The sequence below is a fragment of the Dromaius novaehollandiae genome, chromosome 1 (genome assembly GCF_036370855.1).
Source record: "Dromaius novaehollandiae isolate bDroNov1 chromosome 1, bDroNov1.hap1, whole genome shotgun sequence".
NCBI lineage: Eukaryota > Metazoa > Chordata > Aves > Casuariiformes > Dromaiidae > Dromaius > Dromaius novaehollandiae.
Genome location: NC_088098.1, coordinates 35,993,945 through 36,015,798, shown reverse-complemented (window position 1 = coordinate 36,015,798; position 21,854 = coordinate 35,993,945). Strand labels below are relative to the sequence as shown.

Here is a 21,854-nt window from a genome sequence, read left to right as displayed (position 1 = left end):
TTAACTACTTCACCCCTGCTGTCAGACATATTAACAGTGTGCAGACTACATCCCTATAAAAAATAAACTATGCTACCAAGTGGCTATCCTTGTAAAAACGCACAGAGGTTAACTTGGCAAGCATCTTGTTGAATGATATTTCTGAGAACGTGATGCTGCAGGCTTTCATAAGGACTCAGCTAATTGCCAATACAAAACACAGGTTCTGGCCGCACAATAATTAAAGCAGTGCTTCCTTTCCTAGCAGGTCCCAATTTGTCATAGTCTAGTATTTCAGGATAAATTGGGGGCAAAGACTCCACAAGTGTGCCCGCATCTCTGATATTCCTGTAATAGTGTTTGTATAGAAGATGTCTTGCTGTAATGGTAAGCTACACACCTGCTACAAGCTGCATCTTCCTTTTACGCAGTCTGCACTGAACAAACTTATCTTTCACAGCTATATACTGACTTTGCTTTGTTGATTTTAGAATGTGATTTGCATTCTGCTCTTCCTCTCTTTTGCAACTCATCTCCCCTGGACCAGCTGCAATATTACCTGAAATGAAAAGGAGAAAGTTTCAAGGATGAACCAGGGGAGAATGAAAAGGCACAGAACACAACTGATATTCTGAGTCTGAGGGTCTCTTCCCTCCCCAAATATAACAGGGGACAAAAAGAACACATAACTACTTATGCAAGTTTTGCTTCCCAGCAGACACATCTCTTTCACTTCCACACAGAGTTCAAAAATAAAGGCTCTCCTAGATCCCTAATGCTCCTCTATTGACAGAAGATGAGGCAAGATGCTGGCTTTGCAAGAGGAGAAAGTTCACTAGCGCATTCACTGAAGTTGGGTCAGAAGTGGTTCAGCAGCAGAAGGGAAGACTTTCTCTTTGCATAAAGATACCTTGGGGACTTTGCTGCTTGGCTGTCTGTGCTGCAAAACCTGCAACAGAGTATTTGCATGAGAATGCAAGAGCTGCTTCATCCTGCAGTCTATAAATCTCTCTTTAATGGCAGCTGGTTTTAAAAGCCCACAGCTCATAGAAGCAGCTACTTTAGGCCTCCCCTTGCTAAACCTTAGGAATATTCCACCCCTCCTGCCCCCCCAACCCCCCCCCAAACCTGCCAGTCAGTATTGTCAGGGCCACACAGTGGTGTTACCCAAATGTTACGGTTGTGCTCAGAAACTGTTTTTTTTGTTTGTTTGTTTTTTGTTTTAAACAGTTTTCCTCCTGGAATATAGGATAGATGGGAAGGAGTTAGCCTTCTTCTGAGGTTGGCCTGCCTGCAGCAAGAGGTAGCCAACAGGAGGCATCTGCCCCACTTTTTGCATTGCTAGACAGTAGAGGGAGGAAGAAGCAAGGAAAATAATCTTCTGCTGAAGCCTGGATTCTCTCCCTTCAGCTCAGATGAGGCTCTGACCTTTCAATCTGCAGCAAATGCAGACAAGACTCTGAAAGAGGCTGGAGGCAAGGTTCTTGCAAGTAGGGATGAGCAGAAAAGTCCTCCTAACATATACTTTCCAAGTCAGCATTTGTCATTACAGAGTAAAATGTTTTTTCCCCTTAAGTTTCTGTAAGATGGAAAACATCCCCTGCCCCCAAACAGCAATACCCAGTTCTGCAATTTGTGCTGACCTCAGCACAGCCGACAGCTGGAGTTCGGAACAAGTTTTGGAATAAGAGATTGTGAGTTTCAACTCCCTGCTGCAGGACCTCCTTCAGAAATGTGAGCTTCAGTCTGACAGACTAGCTGAACAGCAGGCATGCAGGAGGAAGGGAAGTCTCCGTGGTTTTAAACAAAAATTCTCTTCCAATTTTAGAATTCTTTCTTGTAAGAGGTTTTAATGAAACTATTCTTTTGCCCAAGTTGAAACACTCTTCCTTGGGAAGTTTCATCAAATCATTTCCTTGTCTTGACAGGTGACATTTTCCCAGTATGCAAAAGGAAAAAATTTACTCAAAGTGCTTACCTTCCTCCTCCTCCTGCTACTGATTCAGGACAGATCTTGAGGATCTGGCATCCTGGTTAATTAATCTATGCTTGAATGCTTCCGCAAAAAATTTGTCCATGTACTACTGAATCCTCATTATGTTTATCACAGGCTATAAACATCCTGTGCTTTTGGGGATAGGATGCTCTATGATTCTCTCCCATTCAGTAATGGGAACTGCTGAACACCCTAACCTAGAGGAAAATTGCAACAAGGTAGTTTAAAATTAAAAAAACAAAACAAAACAAAAAGATTAGCAGTGATTTTCACCCATGCTCTCAACCCAGAGCAAAGCCTGGAGCCCCAGCTGAGAACCCCACCTACCTCAGTTCAAACCATGTCAGAACACCCACGTTGATAATGAAACCAGGGCTAAAATCCAGGTTAATCTAGTTAAGAACCCAGGTTAACTGTGAAGTCCGGCATACCTGCTGCAGTAAAAAATAATCTTTGGCCAAGTTACTTTTCATATCTTGTTGCTTGCTACTTTAAACAATTAAAGCTTGAGCCCCTTAGAGTCACTGAATATTATTTTAATTATTACAGATTTAAGAGTAGTAGGCAAAGAAATTCAGATTCATTTTCTAATGAGTGTTTGTTTCCTCTTCATGGACCTACAGAATTGACCAGCTTCATTCATTCAAAAATCATATTTAAATAAAATCCTGACTATTCCTGTTTTCAAGCCAATTGGTTGCACATCAGACTTCTTTCTGAAGCTACAAGGACTAGAAAAAAAGGTTTTTTTCCAAATGAAAATCAGAATTCTCACATAATCCTACCATTGCAGAATGCTGGAGGCTTGCCACAGACCTAAGTTGGAGATGCAAACACTGCAAAATGGTACCAATAGTTTAATATAGTACAACAGATATAATGTATATTGTTACACAGTAAATCAACTTCAACAACAAATATTATGAAGAGTAAGTTCACCATTAAAATGGCACAGCATAATGCTAATAATAGCCTTCTGCATTTAACATCATACGTGTTTTACACATACACAGTGATTTAGCAGCAGAGGAGTAAAACATCTGTCCTGTTAAACCACAGCGTCAAGATTAGTTTTAAAGCATTACAGGTTATTCTGCTGGTACCAGACCAACTCTCTGCATGAGATGAACTGACAACAGTTCACCGTGGCATATAGCTGATCTTTTGACAAAAAGCAGCAAAAACCCACTGCTGTGTTTAAAAAAGACATGCACTTCCTAATGACTAACATTTGCCAGATTTGATCAACTAAGGAAGCCAGATTAAAAAAAAAAAAGTTTTGTTATCACTGTTTTAACCCATGCTATTCAACAAGCCCACAGCTCTGAAGTACTTCAGGAGGCATTTACACTAATGTTTGATTCTCAAAATATGATTTTAAAAGACTGCAATTAATTTACACAGCTTGTTGTTATTGCTTTTTCTTCACAGTGATATACTACATGTGGGTCACTCTATGCAACAGAAAAAATATTACAGACAAAGATATCCCAGTTGGCTAAAAAACCAAAACAAAACAAAAAAAACCCCACAATGTATGCACTTCTCACTAACTCAAAACTCTGCAAAAAGTGTTTTACTGCTTTAGAGACCAGATCAGAAGGACAACAGCTGGTATAAACAAAAATCATTTCATTTCTAGATTTAGAAATAATTATAGCACAGAATCTAGCCATAATTGCATTCACACTCTAAGTTTTAATGTCTGAATATTTGAGAAGAATCTGACATAGTGACCACTGCAAGGATAGCAGACAAGCTGAAATGAAGACAGACAAAATTCTTTATTTATAAAAATGGGTTTTATTTCTTCAGTACAACGTAAACTACTATTGCAGTTTAAGACCAACAAAAAAGTTGGACAGCAAATTGCTTAACAGTCTCCTAAAGGCTGAAAAAAAGAAAATCACGAAAACTAAAAGTTAATGCAGTATTTCAAGTATAACATCAAGGAAAAAATGGAACTCTCTCTAGACTTATAGCCTAAGTACCTCCACTGAAAATGCATTAAAATGCACATTTGCTAGGATACCATCTTACCTTGTTGAGAAATACGGGTCTCCAGAGACTCGAGTATTCAACAGACTCTTTGGCCTGCTGGTATCAGAAAACTGTTTACTATATATAAAATCCTTTGGAGTCGGACATTCTGACAAGCATCCATTTCTTTATATTTTGCATTGCAATTCTGCATTCCAAAGCAGACCAGCCCCAATGCCAATTTCAAACAATTTCTTGAATAGTTTACTCATACCTCTTTGCACAAAAAGGGAACCAGGAAGTGGAACGTACAGGAAGATAACACAGCCTTTATGTTTAAAAAGTCAGCAGTGCTAGTAATCTTCATAAAAATGTTAAGTTTTACCAAATAGGAATGCATTTCACTTCTAAAACACCTGATTTTTTGTTTGTTTGGGGTTTTTTTGTTTGTTTTCTAAAAAGGACACCTGCACTAGTAAGGAAAGTGAATTTGCAATCACTTATATTTATAAAAGCACATTCCTCAGTTTCTTATTTTTGAAGATCACACAAATGTCTGTTTCATAATCCAATAATAATATGCACACTTTAAAATATTTTCTATTACAAAATACAGTATACAAGAGGGTCAGGCCACCAAGGTATATTAATTGAATATATTCAAAAATGTTAGTGCTGAATCATGTAAAATCACATTTATTACATGGTATGACGGGATGGGAATTTTTACAACTGAAATGCTCCATTTCATTGGGATCAAATGTATACAGTTTACTATTTTCAAGATCCTTCAATAGAACTAGTGTATTTCAAAAGAAGTTTTAAAACATGTAAGCAGAGACATACGTCACACCAGAACCTAATATCTACTGGAATAACTGGGGAATTAGAAAGGATTAAAGTACTAACAAGTGCATAATACCCAAATAGAAGGAGATTCTTTACCACATTTTGTCCAACATGGAAAAAATCCCACAAGAACATCAAATTAAAGAACTTTTATGCTCCAAATTACTCTTTAATAATTCATTCCCTAAAGCTAAGATTAAACTGAAAGTACATAGTATGTCAGATCACCTTAATTTAAAAAAAAGGCAAACAAAACAAAACCATACACCCCAAACCCAAGCCTATCTGCAATATTAATTGCAAGGCAATATAGCGTAAAGTTACAAGAGACAAAATTTCTGCAGAAACATCATGACTGATTAGCATGCTTTGACCATTTTGTTTAAGATCTACGTAATCAATTACCAAAGCAATTTAAATCCTTAAAAAAAATCCATGTTGCTTCTTCTCAAAGTCAAAACACTTGCTTTGGACAGAATTCAATCTGCTTTAAGAATATGCACACTGATCTGCACTTTCCTTCTATGAGATACGATAGGGTTAATATTTCAATGCAGAAGAATTTAGTGTCTTGGATTTCTGTTTTAAACATGCATGTCTTATATTTGAATCTACATGACAAACAGTATCTTAAGCATTGAGCTAGGAAATTTAAGGCTGTATCTCAGTCTACACAGGAACCAATGGTAACTTTAAGACGCTACATAAAAAAAAAAACCTATAAATAAAGTTAGGAAAAAAGTCTGTTCAATCTGTACAGAAAGCAAATAGATAAGAAAAGGAATTCAGGAATTAAGTATTTCTGTAAAGAGTGTCATTTTTTTTTCTAGGAATACATATGACAAGTATATACAACATTTAAATTTGCAATTATCCACATACAACTAGGGAAAACATTTACAAGGATTTGGGTATGCAACTAAACAGTCAGATAAAAAGATACAATAGAAAAACTAAGCCTCACCAGTCTAAAAGAAACAAAAATAGAGAACATCCACTCCTAAAAAAAAAAAAAAACCAAAAAACAAAACTAACACCTTAATTTAATAAGGTATCTTGTTAACACAGAAAATGCAACAGCTATCCAAATTCTTAAGTCATATTGTAAATAAATTTGAAGAAGTTCTGACAAACATATTTTTCATAATGCAATCAGAACTTAAATTATTGGCACAGAAAGCAGAAAGGAATGGGGTGGGGGAATGCACATCTTCCAAAATTTTTTGTTCTTCTTTTGAAGAACTGTTTTTGACCTGTCAAAATATTTATTCCAGAAGAAACTTTACTTTTTTGAAAACAATACTTTTGTTCTTTTTTTAAAGCAACCCTAGCTTTTCTTTAAAAAAAGGAAAAAAAAACCCTACTGTAAATCAATTTTTTTTGCTCAAGCACCCCCCCCCCCCCAATCACTACTGCTTGGTTTTGTCTTTCAAGAAAAGATAAAGGACACAGCCTTATAATACTATTTTCAACATTACTTGTAAAGGCGAAGAAATAAAAAAATAAAATCAATATTTAAAAGAAAAATCAAGTTTTTCCTCATAGACTGCTTTGTCCTTTCATCAGCAGAAGGAGATGAAATACAATTGGATATAAAAGAACACAACAGGAGCCATCAAGGCATCATCACCAGTCAGTAAATTATCAAACTGCTATTTCCTGAGAGTGCACAGGAAATTGTCAGCAACGTTTAATAAACCAAAACCTGGTAAAAATTCTATTACGGATCCAGTTACACATCACGTGTATTAGACATATTCCTTTTTGGTGTCTATCAGGTCTTTGGATTTTTTCTGTACATTTTTTTTGTTTCTTTAAAAAAGAAAATTAACAAATGAAACTCACAATAAAGAGTATTATTTAAATCACCAGACAATACATCTATCAGTTCAAACTAAATCTTCAGAGAACAGGCAGAAAAAAGGGGCTTCGTACTGGGACCTCACCTCTCAAGCCACACCGATCTCTCAGTTTAATTTATGTTGTATTCTCCCTACTATTTCCATTGCCAGCAATGGAAATCTGTACATGAATGAGAAATTACACCCTACGTAAAAGAGCAACAGTCTCCTTAAATCTATTTCAGTGTTTAGTAAAATATCAGTTCCTGCATAAAATGTTTAAATTTTTTTTTTTATTTTAAGATTTGTCTATGCAGTGGAGTAATACTTACCTGCTGCCCCTTCAGTATTAGCTATTCCCCATGTAACAGTTATAGGCAGGTTTTTTCTTCCCTTAAACTTATTACACGCAGCAGTGAACAATGTTTTTAAGTAAAAAAAAAAAAAAAAAAAAAAACAAACACAACAGTACTGTTTGTAACCAACACCTATTCACAAAAAGCAGGAAATTAGTCATGACTTCTTTGATACAACTTTCAGTTTACAAAAATTTAAAAGGCAGTTTTCATCTTTTAAACAGGATTAAACAAACATTTCAAATATTTTCTCAGTAGCAAACAGTTCAATAAACACCAGTGATCCCATGCATGAGAACCTGAGGTACGCAATTTAAGGAAAAAAAAAAAAAGTGTGTGTGTTGAGGGGGGGGTCTGAAGCTTGTAGCCAAGTCCCATAGTATCAGCCTGTCTGCAGGAAACCTGGCTGAATGATAGGTGACAAAAATATTAGAGCATTTTAGACTTAGGCAAAACTTTTGCAGTTGCACAGGCTACTGGTCCCAACTCAGTAAAGCATAAAAACATTTGCTTATGCAAGTAAAATATTTAAGGCATATGTTTACTTTCCTTAAACTCTACAGCATTTAAGCATATGCTCTAAATGCTTTGGAAAACCAAATGGATTTAAGTGCTTTTCTGAATGGGGTAACATATTTTAGGCCAACTGTAAAATCTCCTAAGTCAGTAAGAAAAGAAATCAAGAGCTGCCCTAGAGTTGCCTCTTAAAGCCATCTGAGGTCTTGAAACTTAACTCAAAACATAAAGCACAGCTATGTGAATAAGTGAAAACTCTGAGAATAAATCTGTTACATAATGATTTACAGCACACTTTAAGAATGAGCCTTTGTGCAAGGCTGCCAGAAACCAAGTTTTCGCAAACTATGCGAATATTCTACTCACGTGTATTTCACACTTAATGGAATTTAAAATAAATTCTTGTAATTTGAACTTAACTTCCACTCTAAGCTCCAACAACTTGTTTTTAGGTAAATTTACAAAACCTCATTTGACCGATTTAATTAGTGCCACTTTTTGCTATAACATTTAAATATTGCCCATCACTGAACAAGGACATACAAATGTACCTTCTCTCTTAAACATATGTGTGAATAAACCCTAGAGTGTTAAGAAAATACCAAACCCATTACTCTGAAAAAAATGGAAACAACTGGTTTCTTCTGTCACGTTTCTAATATACAATTATGTACAGACTGTCTAGGGCCTTGGGGAGGAGGGGGAAGAGGGAGGGGAAAAACACAAACAACCCCCCCACAAGCACTATTACTATAAAACTGTAAACAACCGCAGTTTGGGTTTTTTTTGTTTTTTGTTTTTAAGTTAACCTTCCCACCCCTCAATATAAACAGTTCAAGTTAATATAAACTGTAGTGTCAATCAAGATCAAAATTGTACAAGAGATACAACTTTCAGTTTGTTAAAATCATGAACCCAGGACCACCTCTCGCCTAAACAGACAATTTACAGCAAAGAACTGCAGTTTTTACAGTTTTATATGTCATTCAGCAAATTCACAAGCCACCTAGGTAAAAACTGCTAGAAAGCAAAATCGCATTAAAGACTTTATGTAACCACCTATTTTTGTATCAAAATTGAATGTCTGAGAGCAACATTGGTATGTTTAACTCACTGAATGCAAGACTAGATTGAGGCATATGCAAGAACTATTGCGATGTTTTTAAAGACAGCATCAATGTTTTCATTGTAACATTATCTTTAAATATTGCTGAACACAAGACTTTCCCTGAGGTGTAAACATCAAATAACTTGAACAGCTTTACACATCAGCCCCATTAAACAGTTTATTACAACACTACATCTACTGTAATCAAAGTGGTGCTGTGTACAGACATTATCATATGAACATTTTAACAAGAACAAACTACTATAAAAACAAGCATTTACTTGACTTTTTCCAATTGCTTGCACATTATAATTGCCAAATGTATATAACCAGTAATAAAGTTGCAAAAGCTATAAGGTTTAAATCACACAGGTTTCCCTCAAATAAAACAGTTAAGCAACATAAAAAAGTAAAAGAGCTACTGGTTACCATGTACGCAGATTTGCTTTATTCAGATCTATTCCTGTTCATTTTATCCATGAATCCTTACAGGCTCAGTTCAATCACATGAAGCAAACTGCTGGACAAGCATCTTTCCTTGAAGAACGTTTCTTGTCTTGCACGCCGTTCCTCTTCCTTCAGCTGTAATGTGTCAAAATTTGTGATGTAGATTTTGCTAGTCCCCATAATACACAGAAAAATGTTGGCTTATCTATACATACACAAGTCGTGCATCTACTTCACCATAACGTAATCTAACACAAAATACCTGGAAGCAGTAGCTACTTGTTTGTGCGAGAAATTGTTTTATAATACAATAGTTAAAAATAAAATTAATGTTGTTGTACAACAAAGTTGAAAGAATATGAACTTAACAATTGAAGTATTGAACTATAAAGTAAGAAATAGCTACTGTTTCTGTGATTGATAGAAACATTTATATAGGACATTTCCTAAAGTATGCATTCTGCAAGAGTAAATGAGAAAGCACGTAAGATAATTTTGCCACAACTAGATTTTTCCTTTACATGTTTGCCTGCCCACTTACAGCAGTTTTAAACTGATCTACTTGACATTTAAATAATGCACTGATTATAAAATGAAGTGGATGGCTTACAGCTCAGTAACATTTGAAAGTGCACAGAATCTGATATCAATACTCAAAGATTTTCAGACTAGTGGCAAGCAGTATGGGCTTCACATCTAAAAGTACACTCTCAAATTCTAGTCACAAGAACCCAGTTTTCAAATAATACAATATAGATTTGCAGGTTTTCTCACCTACTTTCCCTAGAAAAATCCCCAAACCCTACTTCCTACTCTCATCTATTTTAGCAAATTATGAACCACACCATTCAAAGATAATTACTGTAACAGTTCACAAAATACTTGGGATGGTATAATTCCATACACAGGATTTCAGTTGAATTCCATTACAAAACATAATTAATTAGCTTCATTTCATTAGTAATTCACAATTTCAACATTCAATAATTTCAAAATAATTTAAATCAAATTGTATAAAAAGCCAACACATTAAACTGTTCATTTGAAAAACAGACATTTAGAGGAGCAATTTCATGAACATGCACCAGTACACAGCTGTCAAAGATCCTTTTACTATTATGGTGATTCAAAACAGTTCAGAAACAAAGTAACTGATTTTTGTATGAATAACTGACACCTTCTTCCTTTCCTCAAAATGACCATTATTAACAACATTAAAATAGCTATAGCCAAGAAGTTTAGGCCCTATATACTACAGTGTGAACATAAATTAATCCAAATGTGAAGCAGTGACTGGAATTTCTTCTCTCATTCACAGACTTTCCTCTCCAGTGATGAATGTATTGACCAGTAACTGCTCTTGGGGAAATTCCTTCCCCAGAGACCAAAATCTCCAAAAGTGCTTTTAAAACTTAACTTTTCAGTAGCAAAGTGAGGAAGTGCTACCCTCACAAAAGGACGTATTTAGAGCTGCAAGCTAAGTCAGCACGGACAGACAGGGGAGGGTCTCAGTTTTTCAGTGGAGCAAATAAGTATATGACAGCTGTGAGACTGTATGTCAGAATTTGCTGCTCTCATAGTACAATTGCTGTGGCAAGAATTATGGATCTTTATCATTTCTATGGCGACAGTTAACAGATCCAGAGCACCGTATATATGATTTATAATACTAGCATAAGAAAGCTTCAGTTCCTGGGAAAAATTTGCTAGATTTGTAAGGGAATTATGGAACTACAGGAACTTTAAAGAATGCATGATAAACTGTACTGAGGATCAATGCTTTTCAATATAGGGATTTTAAGATGGTCAGCATCACACTGAACCTTCATTTTATAAAAATGTTACCCATTAAAATCCCCCAAAGTGGTATAAATTTTGGTTCCAAGTATTCTGCCACTGTAGTTTGGCAAAATTAGAAAACTAAGGTAGTTCCAAAAGGAAGAAATTAAACCGTATGGATTATACCTTCATATTCAGCACTCTTCAGTATTCTACAAGGAAGTAGAATATTGAAGCAAGAAACAACTTTTTTTTTAAAAAAAAAAGAGGGAAGAAAAATAACATTAAAGCTCTAGTTAATGCTTCTTGGCAATACTCTTTTCTGTCTGCCTAAAGTTAACTTGAGCTATCTGTCCCAAGCATAGATTAAATTTGTACAATTTAACAACATACAGCAAACAGTTTCTTAGCATTTCTAATAAAATCCAGATTTCAGACTTATTTGTTAAATAGTTCTTCCGTGGTTTAAAATTTAGTATTTTATGCCAGAATATTTTATAAATGAAATCCCAGAACTTTAACTTAAGTGAACAAACATTTTTATATTTTAGCAAGATGCAACTTGAGCACCAGTTTTCACACTTGAAGACAGAATCTTAGAATAAAAACCCCACAGATAGATAGATATTTAAAGCATCTTGCAGTAGCAACTCTTCTTTCCTTTAATTCTGATCATCCAAATATGCATATGAAAGCTTTAAACAGCTTGTAAAGTCTGAAAATTCTACAGTAATTTAAAGCTGTATTGTGCACATGCCCTTTAAGTTTAGGTAAGATGGTGTAATATAATCTGGTGTAATATAAATAATCTGATATTTTCAGGAATTGAATTTCAGTCTCCCAATGTGTTCACATTTGAGCAAGATGAATGACACATTTGTCATTATATCCTAATTGCTCCTAAGAATGACTTACGTAATTCTTTTTATTCTATAAATAAAAAAAGTTTATGCAAAGCAAAAATGCCACACCAAAAAAAAGAAAAGCCTCACACCCTACATCTTCATGGCCAAAGTTTGTTTTAACCCAGCCTAAGTTCTAGAATATCACAGACTTCCAAACAACATGATGGTTTAGCTACAACACAGTGAGAAGGAAGCAGTTTCAAGCTTGACTCTGTATTTGTCTTTCTACATGTAAGTTAGGATACATTATCAGTTTCTGTTCATTTACAAACCGCTATTCTTTCATCATTAGCACTTTCCGTTTATTCCCTCTTTTCCTATTACCACTGTACTTACCTGATATCTTTGCTCAATCTTATAGTGTATAATTTTGAACAGAACAATTTCCTACACCACAAAAATTCATACAGGGAAAAAGAAAAGTATATTCCCAAACTATAGTTTCATTCATAATATGTCATCATCTATTATCCCAGCTTGTCTATTCACCGGAAGTAACTGATGAACACACAGGTGTGTTCAGAAAAAAACCTAGATTTTAGTTCACAAATTAAAAAGCTGTGAGGTAGGTAAGTATCTTTAACATTAATATATGAGAAAGACACAAAAAGGTAGATCAGGCTGCCACAGGAAAACAAAATGAAGAGCTCTCATTTCTTTTTTTTTTTTTTTTTTCCTTTTTTTAAATAAGAAATCTTAGTTCTCAAACCACAATGAGCAAAAGGGGGGAAAAATGAATTTGTTCATTCTTTGAAGAACGCTATCAATCCAGCATTTACGCGTGCTAGTAACTTGTTTCAAATATTATACAGCCTTGAAGACTAGTTTCTTGGGGAACTTTTATGGTGCTCAAATTTGTCAGAACTGCCAACTTCACAAACAAAAGGGAAAAAGGCACAGGATGTGGGGAATATAAAAATACAAACGTGTCTTAAAACACCTCAGAAGACAATGAAATTACAGCAACGTGTTCATGGAAAAAACGTAGTAAGTTAAGTAGCTACAAATTTGAAAATAAACAATAGCATAAGCTCTTTTGGTTCATTTGGCTCTGGAACCACCCTATCTCCCCTCAAGAAAATGAGGGATGTCACTAAACATCTGTAAGAAGGAAACATGCTTCTATGAAGCACTAAAGTAGCCATAAAATACTTTAAGAAGCACATGAAACAGTGGCACTTCTTGTCTTTTCACTCCTCTACAGTGGGTTTCAAATACTGAGTCAGATGCACAGAGCATTTTTCATCTGATGAGTGCTAGATGCAGTAAAAAAGTGTCAAACATTCTGCTAAGAGTTTGGGGAAAAAATAAAAATAATACTCTACATTCTGTAAAAGTGGTCTTTTTTTTCAGCCCCACAGAAATGCTTCCTCAATAACGCACATTTTTAAAAAAAGAGAGATTGGGTAAATAATGTTCATAATAGCTTAATAATAATGAAATAGTCCCAGGCAGCTATCTACTCCTCGTTCTTGAACAACGCTACCATGATTCACCTAAAATTCAGCTATTAACCAGAAGCTTGTTATTAAAACAATTACAAAACAGGCATTTTTCTATTAATTTACAAGGTGTCTTAAAAGGCTAGTTTATTTTCATATTTTGCTTACTGATTATGTGGTTGCTAATACACTCTAACAGGCCAGTTCCTATTTATACAGACAAAAATATAACAAATGCTATTAATACTATCAAGTACCATTTCCCCTCCTGACACCAAAAAATGCCACCGTGTTAGTTCTTAAAACACTCCAAAGCTCAAAACTATTTCAGGAATAGATGAAAGCACATTTTGAAGAAGAATGTGAGCCTCAGAGTACATTTGACTTTACATGATTTTGCTTACAGTGGTTTGAGAGCACAAAAATCAGAGAAAAGCCATGAAATACGGAATACAAAGTCTACATACATATCAGCTGTTACAATGTTAGTGCAGTTTTTCTTTGCAATTCAGTCCAAATCCATTTTAAATAGAAAATAATCAATTGACCCAATAACGAAAACATAAAATGAAAAGCTTAACATTCAGCAGTTATAGAAATTCAGACAAATTAAGATTGGGACAAGGTATCAGCTAAAACACATCATTAAAATATCAGTTAAACTAAAAAAAAAAAAGCTGTCTAAAAAAAGTCAGGGCTCATTCTGATGAAGTTATATTACTATTCTGTTTGTACACATTCACTTTACTATTAATGCTTCTAAATATGATTCTATCATTTTTTTTTACTCCTACAGGCTGGACATTTGTCTTTTTTTTAAAACACTGATAAGTCTTTCTACTAGTAAAGGCAAGATGTTTCAAGGAAACATTCAGTTTATAGTAATTCTGAAAAATGTATTATCAATGTATATGAAAGCTTTACTCAAATGAAGGCACACAACAATCTTGTAACAATGTAATTTTAAATAATAAAGTGTACAAACAGAAGTGTAAATACCTGCTATGGTACATCTGATTTTTTTTGGAGAGAGAGAGTTTTATAGAACACATTTAATAATTTACTCCCATTTAATCCATCTCTATAAATGTAAGTAAATACAATACAAACTGAATTTCACTGTACACAAAATGTTCACAATGAACCTTCAAATCCCTTCTAAACTAGATGTGTAACACTTTTTTAAAATATGCCAATACAGTTTCACAGTTATGACTATAGGTACACATAGAAATAAGAAGTATAGGTGCCATTCAAGGGATGCAGGCACACAAGCAAATCCAAGTTATCTGGTAAAACACAGTGATATGGGGAGCAGTTCCTTTCAGTACTGCTGTTATTTATTATATGACTGAGATTGTTAAATCAGTTTATGAATATTAAGCAATGTAAAGAACAAAACAAAAAAATGTATGGTGACATACATCTTGGTGGAAATGAAACATACAAACCAGAAGATCACTGTATTTTTTTTATATATATATATATATATAAAAACAAAACTACAAAAAAGTCCTCCTTCATTAAGACAGTAACACAACAAAATGTTTACAACTTATCTTTTCAAAAATACCAAATGCTTTCATTTACACACAGAATACTAAATTTGCCCTTTAATCAAGTTCTTCTGACCTATTTTCTTCTTTGTGCAAGGGAATCTTATCTATACAACTCCTCTGAAAAAAGTGAAGTCCCAGCACATAGCAAAGTTGAAGCAAGTTGCATATGTAAATCCCACCTGAACAGAGACTGAAATCACAGTCTCACAATAGGATTAAAATTCATTTTAAAATTGTGTTTCGGTAATTACAAAATGCAACCTAATGACCTTGGATATGTTTCCTTGGGGGGGTTGGAGGGGGAGGAATCTGTACTTGGCACAGAAACTCCACATCTACATACATTACAGTCTACATACACAAAAATTAAAGCTTTATTAACAAAGCATGTCAAGGGTTAAAAAAGCAAAAACAAACAAAAAAAACCCTTAAATTCCAAACTATGAACAATTTTTAGTATAGCTTGCTTCTTTCCATCAGAAGTAAAAAAAACTCTGGAAATGCATCCATAGTTCAGCTCAATGATTACTTCCTATTAATAACAACTATTGGCAAATATCACAAAATCCAATTCGACAAGAGAAACTACATTTATTTTTGTTAAATCTGCATTTTTATGTTCTGACATTTTACAATTAAGGACCACAGCTGCTATTTTTTTATGAAATTCCAGAAATATTTTACCAAGCCATTTTTTATAACAAAAAGTGGCATTAAGAGATATATACTACTGTTGGCTTTATTTCAAGTGCCACATTTCACCTTCCTATTTAAGCCTTTGACTCCCCTTTTCTTGGTCCATTACTGCTTTACATGTCCCCTGTTAGCACATGAACCCAAAACAGCATCCCACGTAACACTGAATAGGCTGGACTGTTTAGTATCACATTTTGTTCTCTCCAGGACTCAGTGCCACAGAAGCCTACTATGAAAAACTGACATTCAATTGATACAAAATTATAGGTCTATTTTTACTTAGGAATATAGTTTACATGACTTCTAGAAAGTTTTGCTTTATTTAACTTCTACAAATGAGTTTCCATGAATAAGTGCCACATGCAAATGTGGAAACCAAATGTGAAGGTAAACATAAGAAATGAAGTTAGGCAGACAAGCAAGTCTGCTAAATTTCAATTTTAAAGTAGATTTAGCAGAGAATTCTCCTAAAAAGGGAAAAAGACTACCTCAATGAAAGCACGAGGCAGGTTTTTATTCCAACTGTCAAATACAAGGAATCATGAACAGTTCAAATTACTGATCCTCAAAATGGGACATTATGTAATGTGATGAGCATTCCTATGTATTTTAAAGTTCTCAGTAGCACACTGAAAAAAGCATTTTTCAAAGTGCTACTCCGTAGCTATCTAGATATTTAATGCATGCACGACTGCAGATATATGAAATAAAAGAACACTTTAGCATGTGAACAACCAGAAAAGAACCAATCCTTGTGTCATTCATCTGTTTATTCATCTTCAGACAATGGCTTTACTACCAAATGGGTGGAGGAATGAAAAAGCAGGGCAGTGGAGGGGAAAACAACCAACCGTCAATCTAATTGAATGTAATACCTGAACTTGGTTGAAAGATAAGAAAAAGACAGAAAATACTGAGAGGCCACATTTCATAAATTAAAGAGCAAAGTCTGGCTACATTTCTTGAATTTGAGTAAAAGTCACTGAGAACTGTTAAAAAAAAAATCCACTTGTGTAAGGACTGCAACAGTAAGTACATGTGCTTCCTACACTGAAATAATCCAGACAATACATATAAAGTGCTAAATGCTGCAGTCCTTGCACAGGTTGATTTTTTATTTGAAATACAAATGAAAATAAACCCACAAGTTTGGTATAATTTTCTAAGATTTGAGAGAGCAGATTTATGAGTCTGGCTTACTGCTTTTTTAAGAATTGGTTTAATCCCCCTTCATAAGAACTGCAACAGTTAATACCACACCACAGAAGATTAGAAAGAAGGCATGCAATCTGCAGAAGAAAGGAATCACACAAATACTCCCTCCCTCCCACAACCAGAGTTACCTGTCATTACTTACCTAAGTTTATTTCAGATGCTACAAGAAGAAAGTGATTCAGTACATACTGCTGGACCATTTAAACACAGACATTAACTGTGTAAATAATCTCAAATCTAGAGTAGTTACTTTCAGTAAATCAGTAACAGTTAAATTCAAGAACATGAAACAACTGCTCACCTTCTCTAACGATGACGATATTCCCTCTCTCTGTCACGTTCTCTGTCGCGGTCTCTGTCACGGTCACGATGCCTCTCTCTTTCACGGCTTCTTTCCCGGTAATAGTCATCATGACGATCTCTGCTACGTGATTTGTGGCGTCTGCTTTTTTCTCTTGACCTACTGTGGTCCCTCTCCCTGGATCGTTCACGTCTTCTAAAAGAAATTACTTCATTAAATTTTTCTTCAAACTACAAGCCATCTATCTACATGTTGATTTTGTGATCAAAAAACGATATGAGAGAAATACCTGTTCACTGTGGTGCAGAACTGTTTTGGTATATAACATGAAAGATAGCTGGTATAGAAGGTGGTGGCTAAGGACTCAGTTACAGATAGTAGGGAGGTGTCATCCACTTCCTAATCTTCAAGCAAAAGTCAGAAAGCACATGGACAGAATGGAGGACAAGGCGGCTGAAATCAGCTGGAGGAATACACCATACCTCAAACGATCACTACAATGTGGCTGCTAATATGAATACTGAAAATCTGTGCCAGCAACAGCTGTCTTTGTGCTTTTAATATTCAAGGTCAGCTATACTACTGCTACAGTATCCAAATGTACTATAGGCTCGATGGTTGGACTAACTCTGAAACAGGTGTTATTTAAGCTTTTAAAGAAATACTAATCTCTGATTTGTACTAGGTAGTACCTTCCCTTTTAATAAACAGTTGCAGATGGAAGAGGAAAGTTTTACCTGGATCCAGAACCATAAGACTTGGACTCAATTCCATGAAGGCAATCCTGAAGAGAGCTAATAAGTACTTTACAACGATCATCTGCAGATACTTTGGACTGTTTAATTAAGGAAATCGCAGTTACCAAGGTCTCTATAGCACTTCCATAATCCCCTGAAAATGATATAAAGTCATTATTAGAAAATTATGCAAATTAAAACAGAGATTTATCATCTGTAATAATATTACCATTTGGAGCATCTTCTCTTCAACAGCCATCCAAATAATTTACTGTAGGACCAAATACTAAAATACTGTCCAGCTTAGTAATCAGAAGGTATTCTCAAAAACTAGTTTGAGTACAATACAAAAATCAGTCACAGATTGTGCCTCAATTCAGTCTCACATCATAATAATCAGAAAAATGTGGCTTCAGGCAGCAAGTTTCTTAATAGGAAAACTATAAACTCTTTCCAGTCATGTAGAATGGGAAACATTAATCGAGTTTTACTGACCAGCACTGGCATCTGATACAGCTCTTGAAATGGCACTGCTTGAGATCGCCCTATTTCTATTCATGATTTCTTCAAATTCTGCTTCACTTAGAGGTGTCCTGGCAGCATCCATTTCTCTGCAAGTAATAAAACTACTATTTAAAAAGGTCAGAAAAACTTATGAAGATAGCATTGCAGTTTTAACAATCCAAATTTGCAACTTTAAGCAAAGTGACAAACAGAAAAGAAAGCAGGATCTGTGTTTGGTTTTTGCTTTGTTAAGGACCATGTTACAGTATAAAATCCTGAAGGCTAAAAGAAAAAAGTAAAACAAAACAAAACAAAACACAGTTATGATATCTGCTATATAAAACAGGCTTATTCTTGTTCATGCCATTTACTGTGAAGATTCAGCAGCACTTAATACTGTGCTTTACAAATATGACTACTTTCATAACATCCTTGAAGGTATGTAAGTAAATATTATCCCAATTGAATGGATGTGGAAATGCAAGTACATGCGTGATGCATTTTGAGCAAAATTAGAGATCATTTTTATAACAATACTGGAATTAGAACTATACGTTCCTGTTTTCCAGATTCCTCAGACCAGAATGCTATAACTTAGGAAAAGCAAATTCAGTCTATCATCTTTAAAACACTCTATTTCCTGAAAGACACTTCAACATTTTACAGCTAATTTTATTTTTGTGTGTGTGTGTTTCTGGTCAAGTTCAAGGTACTCTGAATTTATCTCCAAACTGGTCATAGTAAGGAGGAAGCAATAAAGGAGAATCCTTGTACTCTCATTTACACTTTTTTCTTTAATTATTAGCTGCCTATACATGGTTTCCAAAGTAACGTAAGTTAACCTATAAAAAAATTTCCCTAAAGTTTTGCAGTGTCCTATTAACCAGCCTCTGCACCATACAGAAAATCTGGAAGAATGTGTTAGAGACAAAAGTTGAGACTGTCAAACTGGCCTACTGCTTGATGATATTTCTAAAACAGTGTTAGTTCTTCCGGTAGAAAGAAAATGCAGAATCATAAGCAATGCTATCCTCTTAAGTGCAAGAAGTGGAACAAGATCCTATAGCCAGTTTAGCATAAGAGGAAATGTCTAAAAATTCATACCTCCCTGAGTTTTGAGTATTATTTTTCGTGTGCCTCCCATAGAATGGAAAATGTATTTTTTCTCTTATGGACATGTTATTTCCAGTGAAACGCCTATGATATATAATTAATGACAATTTAAATAGTTATGGATGATAGTTTTAACATTATTAATGAAAATACTGGACAGCAAGTAAAGTGATACTGTCCTATTCCCACTCCTTCCCTCCCCAACCATTCTATAAACTGCGGACAACCTACATTTTGTCTGTCAAAAGAAACTTATTTATTCTATTTCAGGCAAATATGCCAAATGCTTGAGTTTCTACAGTTTCTGTATGAACATAATATGTACAAATGCTTATTTCTCCTTCAAAAAAAAAAAAAAAAACCTTTGTGATTATATGTAAAAGGAAGCATCAAAGCAAAGTGTCTTTGCAGAAAAACAGCTTTATGCAAGAAGTCTCTCATACTAGGAGTAAAATCACAACTGAAAAATCCATATGTAACTACAAGTACATTTCTTACAATTTATCCCAAAATGTTTTAAAGAATACAAATATAGTGAAAATTAAGAAACAGCAGCAAGACAGAGATATTTGAAAGCACAGATGAAGATGTTTCAAACAAGATCTGAAAAGTCTGATGAGTCAAGTCAGAGAGACCCGAAAACTCTGTCCCAGATCAGATTAACCATAGAAAAGGCTACTGCTACAAACACAGCAAGACTGTACCAAATGAGCAGAAGCAATTTGACAGAAAATGAAGATAAAAGCCTTGGAGTAAATCCACACCTGTTTTTTGAGACAAAAAGACTAACTTTAAGTTGAATCAATGAAGAGGAAGTGTTCCAGCAGAGCTGCTAAAAGATGAAAATGACACAGCCATAGATCTTGGTACTGCACTGTACTCAACACATGTATGCATTCAAAAAGGAAAATTCTTGAGTGTTCTAACAAGACAGCTTGCAAAGCAAGATGATAAGGGTACAGATGAAAATTTCAAGTTGAGACAGAAGCATAACCACAAGCCACTGCATAAGAAGTGATGAGTAAGTTTGCAGATAGAACACATGGAATGACACCAAACATGAACAGTGAAGACAAACAGTTCGGAGATGAAAAGGGGAAAATAAGAACACTAGTGTTGCATTTCAAGACTTTCTTAATTCTACAAATACATTTCTGAGATATGTTTCACTGAAAGAAGTGAAAAGGGGAAAGTCAGAAGCCTCATGGGATCCCTTCCAGCCTTATTTTCCATTATTTCTAAAAAGTTTGCTTTAAAAAGAAAATCAAACGCTTCCTACAAGGAATAAAACCCACTGCTATCAAACACATTACACCAAAAGCACTCACCTTCCAGGTGGCCCATAGTCACCTCTGTCATATGGTGGAGGTCGGCCATACGGATCTGTTGGAGGTGGGCCACGGCTGTCTGAAGTAGGTATGCCACTATTGGCGGGTGGGGGGAAGAAAGCTGGATTCACATGTGGTGCAGGCGGTGGGGCACCTGGAGGTGGCCCAGGGAGATGTGGAGGAGGAGCAAGAGTCAGGGGTGGGCCAAGAGGGCCAGGCGGACGAGGGGGAAATGGACCTGGAGGTGGAGGTGGACCCTGCTGCGGTGGTGGTGGACCTGGTGGTGGTCCATAGCCTGGAACTGGTGGTGGAGGGCCTGGAGGAAGTGGCCCAAGTGGAGGCTGACCAAAAGGCTGCCCTGGAAACAGAACTGGTGGTGGTGGACGGTCACCACGATTAGGAGGTCCAGCTAGTGGAGGAGGAAGGACCTGACCAGGAGGTGGAGGGCCTGGTGGGCCTGGTGGACCTGGAGGACCTAAGGGTGGACGTGGGGGAGTTTGTCCAGCTAAAAAAAAGAAAAAAGAAAAAAGAAAAAAAAGAAAAAAAAGAGGGAAATAAAAGTCTTATTGAAGTGATTAATTTTTTTTGTTTTTTTTTAATCTCACTGAACAATCATGCAACTTGCACAAGGCATACATGGTCCCACGTTAGGGACAGGTAATTTGGTAAATTTTAAACAGTTACTTCTTTATCGATATTCCAGACAGAACACCATTAACGTGAAAACAAGTAAACAAAGAAAAAAATTATTTAGTCACCTGCTATCGTCACCAAAAAATCCAAAGCTTACAAAACTAGAAAAGATTGCAGCCTACTAATACTTGCAGCTGGTCTCTCAGACGGGGCATAAAATAAAATACATATTAAAAATATGGAAAAAAAATGTATTGGAGAAGGTCAGGCAAACGAAGTACCCAAACCTACCTTCAGATTACCTCAATTAGTGGTTTTCCAATTTGACCATTTCCTTTTGAGCGTTAGTAGACAATCTACTACAGAATGACCAGGTACTCATCAGTAGTTTTTCAATCTAACCATTTCCCTTTCAGTGTTAATAGACAATCTACTGCAGACTGACATTTATTAAAAAGGCTTTATCTGAAATGAGAGCTTAACATGCAAGCCCAGTGCATGATGGAGATTTGTCCCGTAAAAGGTCCCTGACTACACACAAACACCTCCTCAAGTAAGAGGTATTCTAAG

At 35.4% G+C, this 21,854-nt stretch overlaps 1 protein-coding gene across 5 annotated transcripts in view; it reads right to left on the bottom strand.

The window, feature by feature from the left end:
- Positions 1–414: 414 nt before the first annotated feature.
- Positions 415–21,854, bottom strand: part of CPSF6 (cleavage and polyadenylation specific factor 6) — a 36,075-nt gene continuing 14,635 nt past the window's right edge. Inside the window, exons 6-11 of one of the 5 annotated variants that reach the window (XM_064508903.1) lie at positions 20,652–21,156; positions 19,315–19,407; positions 18,202–18,317; positions 17,707–17,860; positions 16,970–17,164; positions 415–538 (exon numbers count right to left, since the gene is read on the bottom strand). In XM_064508903.1, coding sequence (XP_064364973.1) covers positions 16,975–17,164; positions 17,707–17,860; positions 18,202–18,317; positions 19,315–19,407; positions 20,652–21,156 — 1,058 coding nt within the window. In that variant the 3' untranslated portion in view covers positions 415–538; positions 16,970–16,974. Of the gene's footprint in view, positions 539–8,789; positions 9,208–16,969; positions 17,165–17,706; positions 17,861–18,201; positions 18,318–19,314; positions 19,408–20,651; positions 21,157–21,854 lie in introns of those variants that run through there. The other 4 variants (XM_064508900.1, XM_064508908.1, XM_064508913.1 and 1 more) reach the window with 4 other exon arrangements.